This window comes from Taeniopygia guttata, chromosome 2 (assembly GCF_048771995.1).
Source record: "Taeniopygia guttata chromosome 2, bTaeGut7.mat, whole genome shotgun sequence".
In the NCBI taxonomy this organism is placed as follows: domain Eukaryota; kingdom Metazoa; phylum Chordata; class Aves; order Passeriformes; family Estrildidae; genus Taeniopygia; species Taeniopygia guttata.
Window position 1 is genome coordinate 66293968 of NC_133026.1, and position 13356 is coordinate 66307323.

Consider the following 13356-nt stretch of genomic DNA (forward strand, 5'->3'; position numbering starts at 1 on the left):
TTGAAATGAAACATTCTGCAGATGCCTATCACAGTTACCTTCATGATGTGGAAAATGAACTTTGCTGCCAATTTCATGGCCAAGTGACTCTATATAGGCACATCCCAGTGTACTGTTGAATGCTCTGCTTCCATTTGCAGCTCACAACATGCCACTGGTTCCTCTCTCAAACACCACAGAAAGGCATAATTCCCATCAATACAGTGGAAAGCACTCAGTCACACGCCAAAAAAACCAAAAAAGTTCTCATTATAACCATATGTACTGCTGCACTTAGGTACTCAAAGCAAAAGAATTTAGTACTTATTGTAAATTCCTGAACATGGATACAGACTGTCTCCTTTCAGAGAACATATGAAACACATTTTTTTGCTCGGCTGTTACTGAGGGAGGTTTTAAGGCTCATATTTAGGCTCATTATCAATGTGCCATTTGGTATAATTACTCCTTTCCTCTTGGCCAACTTCGTATCAACTTCTTTAAAGAGCAGAGAGTGTTTTTTTTTCCCTAAGGGAAGGAATATAAAGTTTACGGGGGAATGGTTTAAACTTTCTAGCTCTTAAATGAGGCGGTTTTTTCATCTTCTCCCAGCCATTGCAGTAATTAAAAACTCAATTTTTTATCTTTATGATGATAGTGGTGAGATGGTATTTACCATTGCATTTAGGAAGTTTAATGTTTGCAATGCCATTGTCTGAATAGGATTACTTTTATTAAGAGGACATGCCTCCCTCAAGTTTCCAAAAAATATAAAGATGTGCCTTCTAAAGCACACATTTTTCGGAAAATAAAGTATTGGATATGCCTACTACCAAAAGAAAAAGATCAGAAATTGTTTAGTCCACCAGAAATCCCTTAAGAAATTTAAAAGTATTTAAAATTTTTTTCCACAATTTCTCAAAATAAACAACTAGCCTTTTTCACTAGTAGTTTATTTTTAGAAGGATGGAGAACTTCCCTGATTCCCAGTGAGGGCTGATAGAGCCAAGGTGCTCTGCTATGTGAGCAACTGTGTCTTCCTCTGTCCACATGGCAATTAGGAAAATTGTCACCCACTGAGAGAAGCTTAGCAAACTGTGAGCAACCCATGGGCTTTCATGGACTTGATCCTTTTCTTGGACTACTTTGTGTTTTGCAGCTGAGTAGAATTTGTAATTCAGTCTGGTTTAAGAGAGAAATCCAACCATGAAAATGTAATCATTACCAGCTCCTTTGAGAAGACAGTTTCAATCACTAGCAAGCTGAAACAAGCATAGGAAAAAATGTTGTGCATTCTTTCTTCATCAGGATATATTTAGGAATTGAAGGTACCTGGGCTTCAATTTCCGTTTTTTCTTGTTGAATGGGTTAAAGATTTGCTGGAAGGAAGACATCTGCTCTGTTGCCTTTAGCTTTGGCTTTCAGGAAGAACTTGAGCTATGATGGATGGGGCTTTACTCTAGTTGATAAGCTTGGGTATGACTGAAAGATAAATCATATAGATTAACCCAAGAGTCTGCAGGGATCCATCTAGGATTCCTGAGCCATGGTGCCTAGTCCTGTCCACATGTGTCATGGTTTCACCCCAGTCAGCAACTAAGCCCCAGACAGCCACTCACTCACTCTTTCCCAGCAGGATGAGGGAGAGAGAAGAGTGAGAAAACTTGTGATTTGAGATCAAGACAGTTAAATGGGTAAAGCAGAAGCTGTGTGCACAAGCAAAGCAGAATAAAGAATTCCTTTGCTACTTCCCACGGACAGGAAAGTGTTCAGCAATGCCCAGAAAAGGGAGCCCTGTCACGATGACTTGGGAAGACAAACACCACCACTCCAAACATCTCCCCTTTTCTTCCTCTTCTCCCATCTTTATATGCTGAGCATAACACTGTATGGACTGGAACACCCCTTGGGTCAGTCAGGGGTTGCTGTCCCTGCTATGTCCCCTCCCAGGGCCCCGTGTATCCCCAGTCTCCTTGCTGCTGCAACCATGTGAGGACAGAAAAGGCCTTGACACTATACAAGCCCTGCTCAGCAGCAGCAAAAGCAACCCTGTGTTATCAACACTGTTTTCAGTGTTGATAAAAAATCTAAAACCTAGCTTCTATGAAGAAAATTAACTCTATCCCAGCCCAAACCAATTCAACATGTATTGGAGGAATTACTGATATTCCAGTGGTTGATGCCCACTTATGAGGTAAGAAACACAAACCCCACTGCAACTGTTCTGCCTCATAGCATTTCATTTGTTTTACATAAAGTTAGAGCCTGGAACTGCAGTTGTTCTGTGAGTATTACTTGTGCTCAGCTTTCTCCTCTGAATTTTTTGGTGATGTGAGATTTAATCTCCTTGGCAAAATATCTTTAAAGGAGGTTTGAAGAGTAGTATTCTTCTGACGCTCTCTGCCAGGTGAGATTTTAGTGTGGCAGTGTGAATACCTTGGAGTCAATGCCATAGATGGGAAATTCTGCTTGTAGCTGACATTTACACCAGAACATGAGATTTTTATGGCAGCTCTTCACAGGCTGAAACATGGATCCCTCTACCTGGATGCCCAGCTAGCTCTGCTAACAGGGCGTCATCTACCCATCCATACTCTCCTGCTTTCGCTTTCTGGGGAAAGGATGTAGGAGGCAGCACCACACCTCTTTCATCTCTCCCCTCATGCTTCAAACAGAAGATCCCCTACCGGAAGCAAAAAAAAAAAAAAAGGGGGGCAGTGAGAAGCAGTGTCTTCACTCCTCTTTATTCTCCTTTGTACAGAACTGGACAGGATCAGGCTCTCAACAAATCACAGCTGTGAACAGTAGTTTCTTTCAGTACATAAGTGAAGCAGTAAAGAACCCACAGTAAAGCCCAGGAATAGTGCTAGGAGAAGGGTGTTTGTGCTGGAAGATCAGTGCCCTAACTATCACTAATGCTTTCTTTCAAACCCAGTAGGTCTTGAATTCTTTAAAATAACAGTTTTAGTAGGATAGATGTGGTCCTTCATCCATCATGGTATGAAGAGTAGTAATGTTCCCCAGGAAAATCAGAGATATAGGCTTAAGCTTTTTCAAGAAGATGAAAGTGACCCCATGATTCTCCTTTCTCCCAAATAAGTTCTCTGCCTGCTCTAACAGAAAAGTCCTTGCATCTCATTTTACTTTCTCTGCTTTCTTAAAAGTGCAAACTGTGCATCTCCTTCCTGCTTGTTAATTAGGAAGGTAAAATTTCCCTTCCTTTCAAGCTGAAGTTTTTTACTGTAGCAATTCCTGGTACCTATGGAACTGTAGCCCCAAGAACAGTGTGAGATCTCTTCTGCTTTTGCTGGCCCTGTTTTTCTCTTGGTTGGTTTTTGGATGTGTTCCACTTATAGTGACTGCTCTGAGTCCTATTTTGGAGCTGCTGAGTCTCCAGACATTGTGTGTGATGCCCAGGATAGAGCTGTGGTGTCTGCTCCAGTGTCTGGGCACATGACAGTGATGAGCTACAGTACTATTTATTTGATTTAATCTTGACTCTATATGAAATAAATGCATAAAGCATGGAAAACCTAGTGAGTAATAAGAGCAATAAAGGATACACAAAACAGTTGATATCAAAGAACTCTAAAAATTCTTATTTTCTATAGTTACAGGTTTATGGGAAGAGATTATATAGCTATTGGTGACATAACCTGATAAAGTGCTTTTGTTGCAAGTGAAAATCTTATGTGCTATCTTGTATACTGCCAAGTATACAGAAAATACTTGGTGTTTTGAGAGAATTCATATCTATAAAGACATGTTTAGAGTGATGCATTCAGTGCAGTGTAGTTTGCAGGGGTTAAAAAAAGTGGCTTTCAGATCAGCAATCAGCATGAATAATTTACGTTTTACGTCAAAATGGAGATGAGTCAAAAGCGGGTCCTAGAGGGATTAGACTTCCAAAACTATTATCTGCACTTCTGTGCCAACAAGAGAAATAAATAGTCTGTGATAGAGAGATTGTAGCTGAGAGTGGAGCTGTACCATGGTGTGGTACCTGTGCTGAAACAGGCAAGGTTAAGAGATGAGAGGCTCCATTCATGGACACAGTGCAGAGCGCTGCACACCTGGGGAGCTGGAATAATTGGCAGGGGTTTGGAACATGTGAATGCTGCTTAGCATGCAGAGGAAAGCCAGTGACAGGCTCTTCATGGTTCATAAAATCACTGTGCCAGCTCACTGCCACTGCAAATGCATAAGTCCAGTGGGAGCTGTTCTCCACCAGATAGGTAATCATCCTCATTTGGCAAGACTGCGTTTAGACTGCAGCGTGGCATGTTTTGTCTTTCATTGGAAAACAGACCTTTGCGAAGTTAGGAAAAGTTTAAATGGGTAATTTACATGGTAAAGACAAGGCTGATGGAAATTAATTCCAGGTGCAAAAGGAAATTAAAGGGAAACAACTGAACATAAGACAATAGAAGAGCAGAAAAGAAACCATTTCCTGAAAGAAAAACAGGGTGTTTTTTTTTTAATTGAAAATGTTCCCATTCAGGTAAAGAGTAGGCATAAGTGCTCAGCAATTAGAGGAGTTGTTCAGGTTTCCTGTCATTTCAAAAAGACATATGGTGTGTCTGCATCTTGTGTTGAACAAAGCTGCTAGAATAAGGTCCATGCAGTCTGAAGTGAAGGATATTTGTGGTGCAAGTTCAAAAGGAACCTTGCGAAAGGAGTTTGTTGGAAACTTATATTTAGAATAAAGATTGGTTGGCTGTGGGTTAGCAATGAGGAGCATTATGTTAGGTGGTTTTATTTATATAGAGTTCTTGTCATTGAATAATGTGACACATTTAGTTAATTGTATCTTTAGGGCCAAGATAATGTTCAGCCTGTTACTACAGATGTAGTAATGCAAATATAACAGAAAGCACAAAGTAGCCACTGGAGCTTCCTAGGAAGAATTAAAACATATCTTTGTGAAGTACATTTCCTTTTGATTAAGATAATCATGTGTCTGATTATGAAAAATGAGTGTTAAGAAAAGGTCTAAGAGAGAACTTGGTGTGATTACCAGTGAGGAAGGTAATATTAAAGACCACCAGTGGAATGGGTGGGCTTTGGCCTTCAGCAATGAAATTGCTCTTTGTACCCAAATGCTGTAATAGATTAAGTAATTCCCAGACAGTGGTGGGAATGACAAAACTGGCTGTCATTCTCCAGAAAAACTTTATAAGTTGTCTGTGGGAGGGCTTTTGATCTGCATGCTTTGCTTCTCACATCCAAAAAGTAGGCAACCCCTATGTTATCTCTTACTAGACTTTCTGGAAATCAACACCTTACTGAAAGATGTGGGAAAATCATAAGAACATACAGAACAGGTTCAAGATGGCCCGGCCTCTTCTTTTCTTTCTAATATATTTCAAACATGTAATTTTTTTTTTTATGTTACTTGGATGCAAAGTACTTCAGTTTTTGGTGGGGTTTTTTTCATTAAAACCCCAAGTCTTTCTTAAACCCTATCTAAAATCTATATGAACTTCAGGAGTATTAAGAACTACAGTAAAATCTGGAGAGCTGTCTCACAGCCAAACAGCCTATGAAAAACTCTCAGGTTTAGTTTCCACATCGCTAGCTCTGAAATGACAGCTTGGACAGAAGAAAGTGGGAGGGGAGTGCATCACCCTTTTGCCATAAGTGCAGGTCCCAGTATTTCTTTGTGTCTTAGAAAGATCTCTCATATCCTAGAAAAAAAACAGAACAAGTTCCCAAAAGCACTGAGTATCAGCAGCACCTGTGACCCATAAATATCACATTTGTGGCACCAGCATCAAGATGACATCTCTGCAGTGTGACTACAGGTACTAATGCACATGGCAGTTCCCTCTCCCAGTTCAGCAGATTGATCAGGCTGGGACCGCTAGTACTGCTTTCCTCTTTCAAGAAAACAAAAAAAAAAAAAAAAAAAAAAAAAAAAAAAGTGCAAGGTCTGGGTTACTTTCCATTCCTGCAAGTACCAGCTTTTTTGGGAACAGCAAAGGTGTGAAATCAGCCTACAGAGCCTGCTGTCAGCAGTGGGTGTCGCAGCCCACAGCCAGTCAATAGTTATTATGAGCCAAAAAGGCAGAGAAACCTGGCCAACTTGAGCAAAAGATGCAGCAGCAGAGAAGAGCGCAGAATTCTGGCATTTGCTTCTTGCATCATGGTCTGCTTTTATTCTTGCTGTATTAAAACTGTCATGGCTTTATGCTAATGTGGTTTATTCCTAGCCAGTGATTATTATGCTTTGAATTAGCAGTGCTCTTGAGAGCATTTCTCATGAAAAAAAATCATGTCTTTCTGAGAAATGCGAATGAGAAGGAAAAAGAGCTGTTACTTGCATTAGCTTGGAACTGTGTATGTTTGGAGAGGATGAAGGAGAAGGGACACTTTCATGACTGATGCCAGGCACTGCAGGACTCTGTGGCCACAGATTTGTGTGTAAGACAATACTGAAATTCAGGGAAGAGAAGTCAAAATATGGAAATGGTTTTGACACTGTGTTTGGCTTTCAGTGAACCCACCCTCTGGGTAAAATCTTTGTGACTCCACTGTTAGTTTTGCCTGACTGTAAATCCATACTCATTTACTCTGAGTGGGAAAAGCTTCCCCAGGGGCAGTGAGAGAACAGCTGGTGTGAGACAGAGTTGTGTTGTGAAAGGAGAGTGTCTTTAAGGGGTGTCAGTTCTCCAGGAAATGGCTTCAGCAATACCAGTTAGGACCAGCTAGCAAAGAGAAGTTATTGCAGCTCTGAGATTTCATAACAAAGGCACTTGAGTAGCAGGGATCTTGGCTCAGTAATGGTGAAAAGGAGAGAGGGTGAGCAGCAAGCGGAATTTCAATATGTTTCGGCTGTAGCTTTATTCGCAGGAAGGCTAATTCAGCAGTGACAGTAGTGTGTCATTCCCAGTTTGCTCAACAGGCCACTTCCTGCATCCCCTAAATAAGACACCAAAGACAATACCAGCCCATTGTTTTTAGCAGCATCTCTAAAAATCACAGTGGTGGAACACAGTGGGATCTTACATGCTTGAACTAGAGGCATCTCAAAAATGGAGGAAGTGGAAAGTAGTGGTTCCTTTGGATCTGCATGTAGAGGGCAGTGGTCTGTACCCTGTGCTGGTCTTCAAGGCCCAGCAGGTTCCAGTGGAATCAGAAAATATAAGGAAATTTCTGATTTCCTCTTCTTTTTACCCATATGGTTTATTCAGCATAACCAGGCAATTCCCAGCCTTGATACAGCATGTCCCAGCCCCTGTAGAGGACAGAGCCTTCTAATGGGTTCTTTGGATAAGAAGGTATTTCTCCAGGCAGTCAGGCACAAAGAGCTGGAACAGAATGAAATGCTTTGGCCTGATTGTCTTTTATTCCCTCTGCTTTAAATTAAAAAGCGATGTTCTCAGAAAGGTCTGTCTTTCTCTTTATTACCCCAAAGAATAGCAGTTTTTAAACATTTCCACTGAAATATCTGGGCTCACTCTATCTTGATGGGTAGCTTCTTCTTCTTTGGAAAGTTACAGGCAGCTGTATCTGGCATTGATATTTTACAGGAAAAAGGATTATGTTGCATGTTAACATTCAAAACAAACAAGAGAGCAATTACAAAATAACCAACCTTCTTGCAAAAACATGAGGGACTCAAATAGTAGTTCAGTTGGAGTTCTGATAATGAAACCTCCTTTGTGTTAGAAATGCATCTCTGGCTGTTCCCATGAAAACCAACCTATATTTGGCTCACTTAAAGCCTTGAAAAAATTTCCATTGAGATACATAAGAATTTGCCAGCCAAAATCTCTGGTGATTCTGTCAGTGTGGAGTGGGCGTGCTCATCTCTTCAAAGTGGTGTTCTTGCTGAGGTTCCTGAGCTCAAGCTCATGCCTGAGGTTAATATTTAAAATACTAGAAGTGAATAGAAACACTGGGCTGTTCTCTTCAGAGCTGGAGAGGTGACAGTCTGCATCCTGTCTTTATGGATCTGGACTGTGTGTGTAGACTACTCAAATCAGTGAAAGTGTCAGTGTCATGTTACAACACAAGTCTGGGAAATGGTATCCCTTAAAAAAAAAAACCAAAAAAAAAAAAAAAAACCAAAAAAAAAAAAAAAACCAAAAACCAAACCCAAACAACCCCCCCCAAAAAAAAACAAAAAAACCCCCCAAAAAACCCCAAAACAAAAACAAAAAACCACACAAACCACACACAAAACCCCTGCTTGTATGCTGACTGAACTATGAAGCTGTGGCACAGAGACAACCTCTTGTGTTGCTGGTACCTTCCCTCTGTTGGTGCTTTCTTTGTGGTCCTGGCTTTCCTTTCTCTGTGCCCCTAATGACAGAGATGTTATTTCCCAAAACTATCAGCATAAATTTTGCCCTGCAAATATGAGACAGGGGGACCATGCAATATAACTATGTCAAGTGATCATCTCTAGACTTCTCTTGTTCTCATCAGGTAGGAAGGATAATTTAAGTTCTTTAGGGTTTGTTTGTTTTGGGTTTTTATTGTCAGTATTGAGACTATCATAATTATTACATGATAAACTATCATGTAATGATAAACTATAACATGAGACTATCATGAGTATTACCGGGTAAAGGTTGCAGATAACTGAAATCTTAAGAACAGAAGCTGAGTGAAAAATCTCTATCCCCTTCAAGGGAATTTGGCCCTAAGTGGGAACTGTATTAAAATCCAAAATTAAAAGTTTAAATGTTAAAAGCTAAGAATAAGAATTGGAGGGCAGTGAGTTGGCAGAAAAATGGGACAAGACTTGGGCCCCACACTACAAGAAGGACACTGGGGTGCTGGAGAAGGGCTGGTAAAGCTTCTGGAGTATAGGTCTTTTCATGAGTATCTGAGGCAGGAGAGATTCTGAGGAGAAAAGGAGACTCGGGTGAACCTTATAGGTCTCTAGAACGACCTAAAAGGACGGTGTAGCCAGGTGGGAGTCAGCCTCTTCTCCCAAGTAACCAGTGGTAGGAAATGGCCTCAAGTAGCACCGGGGAGCTTTTAGGTTGCATATTAGGACAAATTTCTTCATGGAAACAGTTGTAAAGCATTGGAACAGGCTGTCAGGGAAGTGGTGCAGTTGCCATCTTTGGAAGGATTTAAAAGATGTGTAAATCTCGCACTTGAGGATGTGGTTTAGGGGTAGACTTGGCAGTCTACAGCTGGATAACAGCTGGACCTGATCTTAGAGGTCTTTTTCATCCCGAACAATTCTATGATTCTGTGATATTTTTTTTTAGCATCTTCTCTCTCACTAGGAAGTTCCAATGTAGCCCCTTTTTGTAACCCAGGCAATTTTAATGGATATGGTAATGACCAAAGGATCATTATTTATCAGGGTCCTTGCTCTTAGTACATATTAGTTAAAGGAAATGTCCCTTTCCATTGCAATAAAAAAATGTAATATTTCTATTAAATTATATTGCATCTTTTTTTTTTGAGCCTTCTCTTCCCTGTTCTCTGTCACACTTCCCCAGGAATGGCTGATGACTGAACTGCCAGCTGTCTAGAGCAATGTGGAACAATTTGTTAAAAGTCATAACTTTTATAACATAATAACCCATATTCTCATTGAATCTTGTTGTTACTACTGTTCTTTACAGTAGATCGATGATTTCACTAAAATTAAAAAAAAAGAATGTTAAAATAAGAAGGACTACAAATTTTTCCCTTTGTTACTCTGTGTCCATGAAAAATTTTGTCCATCTGTGTGGTTTTCTGATAACTTATTAAAGCATTTATTTCACTTCCCACCTTCTTGTGTTTTCCTGTTTTTCTTGCTGATACAGCTGAAGAGGTGGAAAGACTGGCTGCAATGCGTTCAGATTCTCTAGTACCTGGGACTCACACGCCTCCAATCAGAAGAAGGAGCAAATTTGCCACTCTTGGGAGAATTTTTAAGCCATGGAAATGGAGGAAGAAGAAGAGTGAAAAATTTAAGCACACTTCAGCAGGTAACAGTCGTGTTGGGATCGGTTTATTAATCTGGAACTTTTGCTCATCAAGGCTGAAAATTTGTAATACAGCCTCAGTTTATATGTATTTCAACTCCTGAAGCTTGGCTTGGAGAGATTAATCAGATTCTAAGAGAAGATCTTTAACTTTTTTACAAACTTTTTCTTTAAAAACCCCAAAGTGACACATTGGATTCACTACAATTAAATCAGCAGTTCACCAAAGCTGTATTTTCAGGTTCTGCTACTAGAGCTAGAGCCTTACCAAGAAGAAATCTTTGAACATTGATTCGGCAGATAATGAACAAAGGAAAAAGCAGTATAAAAAGTCAGGTATAGTGGTCAATTTAGCCACATTTAAGCTTATCTGAGTGCTAATGAAGGCATGAGAAAAATACAGGATAAACAAGTTGACATTGTGTTGAGTAACTTGCATAACCAGAAATTGTTCATTCCCTTGGACAGGAATTAAGTGTCCCTTGTGTTATTGAGAAAACCGAATTTTTCGGCTTTCGAAACCCTCCTTTTGCCATTGCTTCCTTCCACTTCTAGTACAATACCCTTTTTTATTAAAAAAAAATATGGAAAACTGAAAAAAATGTGGGTTTATAATGTAAGTTGGTCTGAGAAAGAATCCCAGATGCAGACATTGATGTATATGGTGAAAACTCTGCAATCTATTTAGAAGGTTTATTTTCTTTGTTCTTTCATGATGGCAAATAATTACGACATTTGGTTCTGCAGGTCTTTAACCTGGATTATCTGAGAGAAAATATGGAATTTCTCCAGATTTCTTATTGTTTTCACTAAAACTAGAAGGGAAGCAGTGAGTATCTTGCTCCTTCAAGTGTCAGAAGAGACTTGAGTTACAATCCAGTTGCTTCTCTGCCCTGTGTATTGCACAGTGGAAGGTTTTAGGCACTACTTGGGTGTACCTGTGTTATCCCAAATCCTGTACTCCTGAAAGTGGCCCATAATGGGGTGAGCCATCTCATTTTACTAAGTGAATTCTTGAACGACTTTAAATGCAGAATAAGTGTCTTCAGAGTTTGTACCTGAATGAGATCTTTACTGTGTGCTGATTAGGCTGCTTTCTGATTCATCAGACAAAAACTAATGAACTGGAATAGATGGCTGTATCACTCTGAGTGACGATCATATTTTTTGACTTGACATCTGAAAATCTATTGTCACCAAAAATGACATCTTTCTGCAAAACAAAAGACTTGTCTTTCATGCTCTGCATCAGTCATAAACATAGTGTAGTGTAGTAGGATTTCCATGAAAACCATCTAGCTCTTAGAGATATGTGGACACTGTGGTGACAGCTGCTTTGAATTCAGTTTCAGCATGCTGCCTTGGTTGGTTACAACTAGGAGAATAACCATGACTGTTCAGCAGGCACCACAGGTTGCCAAAGCTTGCCTACTGCTGATTTTTATGGTTTCTGCAGCTCCATCTGATGAAGCTGAGCTGCATACTGCTGTGGTTAGACTGACTGGTTTTAACCTGGATGGAATATGGCTCCATAGTCCACTCTGGGCATTAAAAGAAGTATTGCTAAGATTTGCCCCATTACCAAAATATTAGGAAAGTGCACAGTGATTAAAACCAGACTTAAAGCATGTATTTTCTCTTGTCAGAGGAGTAAGAAGTTTTACCAGACATGCCAGCATATATCCCCTAGTAAGAGTGAGTTCAGTGTCTGAAAAACCAATTTAAAAGCTGAGTCTCTAGGAATACTTGTCAGTCACAGTACCAGGTTTGATCTCAGTTGAATCTAAAACCTTTCTCTTTTTTTTAAGAATTTTTTTTTTTAATTTCTAGTAAGTTAACAGTATCCTGCAGCTGCTCTGCAAAATTGGTATTCCTGTCAGCTCCCCTGCTATTAACTACAGCAAAATTGACAAGGATGTCAAATTTGCTGAGCACTCTGTAGAAGGCAGGGATAGAGATTTGCTTCTGGACTATGTGAGAGCTGGGACCTCACAGTGTCCATCATCCCCAACCCTGGGGAACAGGAATCCACCAGCACCCTATAAGACCCTCCAGCAATTTAGAAGCGTTGGTTGAACCTTGGATGTGTAGTAAAAAATATTTGACACATGGAAAACTAGCACTTTTCTGACAGCATTTCCATGATCTCTTGTCTAGTACCTCTGATCTCATTGAGAAAATATATTTAATCTTTATAATAAATCAAAGGACAAGCTTGTGAGATGGCATAATGAGAGCCAGCATGAAACTTCATAATACTGGCTTATTTTCTTCTAATGCACTGATAAATGTGACACTTGGTAAAAAAACATTCCCATTAGTGTCCTGCAGGCATGCACCCAAGCTTTCCCACCTGCACAGAACATCCGTAATTATAAAAAAATAGATATGAATACAAGTATTTTATTAGGCCCTTATTTGTTGCAACAATGCATTCAATTATTTTTAATGTCAAAAGTGGTAAAGGTCAAAGCACATGGCCTAATCTGATGAAATTTCCTCTGAAATTAATGGGAGATTCTTCTCTGGGGGAGGACAGGAAGAAAGAGAGAGTTGAACTGACAAATAAGGTTGAAAGGTTGCCTTATTTCCAAGTGTTAACATTTTGTATCCATATCTTTATCAGACTAAGAGCTCTACTTATTTATTCAGACATGAATGTTTTAAAATATAGTTCAGTAGTCAATGACCAAAAAAAAATTTTAGGTAATACGAAAAGTTATTTTCTGACACCTGGTAATTGCACAAGGTGAGACAGTATGTAATTCGATTGATAGAGGACCTCAGTGTTATGCTTACTATATATGACTGCTCTCAGCACATCAATACTCAAATTGTGATATTTGAGCATAAGTCCCCCATCCTCCATCTTGGTTACTGCATTGTCACTGACAAGCAGAGGGTCAAAAGGATGTTCATGTTTCGTAGAGTTTATATGTTTATAGATTACGTTGGTTTTGGTATCCCTGTAGTGAGGTTGCAGAAGGGTCCAAAGTCTGACATTGCCTTGGTGCTGACTTGGTAACAAAGGTAAGGGTCATGGGTTTGATTTAGGCATCTCATGCCTTTGCCTTGCAGCTGGTCTCTATGAGATCATCATTAGGTATTTCGTAAAGCAGCCAGAGCAGGTAGAGAAGATCACAGGTAGGGTGATCTGTTTGCAGATGGGAAGCACCAGATGAGCCATTGGGTTTGATCTGAGTGACCTCTTCTGCTGGAATGTAGTGTGTTAAGGAGGTGTAAAGAATGTGCACTGTGAAACATGAAACATGGGCTTTGGCTAGGCATAATCTCAAAAACAGAGGGATTACACTCTGGGGGGGATACCAGTGTACCACAGCAGGAAGAGAAACAAGTTAATTCTCACAGTAATTCCCAGTAATTCTAATTCTACTAATACTAATTCTCTCAGTAATTCTCCTCCTGGACAGACATG

At 39.9% G+C, this 13356-nt stretch overlaps 1 protein-coding gene across 17 annotated transcripts in view; it reads left to right on the top strand.

Annotated features, from left to right (window-relative positions):
- Nucleotides 1–13356, top strand: part of PHACTR1 (phosphatase and actin regulator 1) — a 298139-nt gene that overhangs the window by 169292 nt on the left and 115491 nt on the right. For all 17 annotated transcript variants that reach the window (XM_030267041.4, XM_030267044.4, XM_030267037.4 and 14 more), the window contains one exon: nucleotides 9759–9923. In XM_030267041.4, the coding sequence (XP_030122901.1) occupies nucleotides 9759–9923 (165 nt within the window). The remainder of the gene's footprint in view (nucleotides 1–9758; nucleotides 9924–13356) is intronic.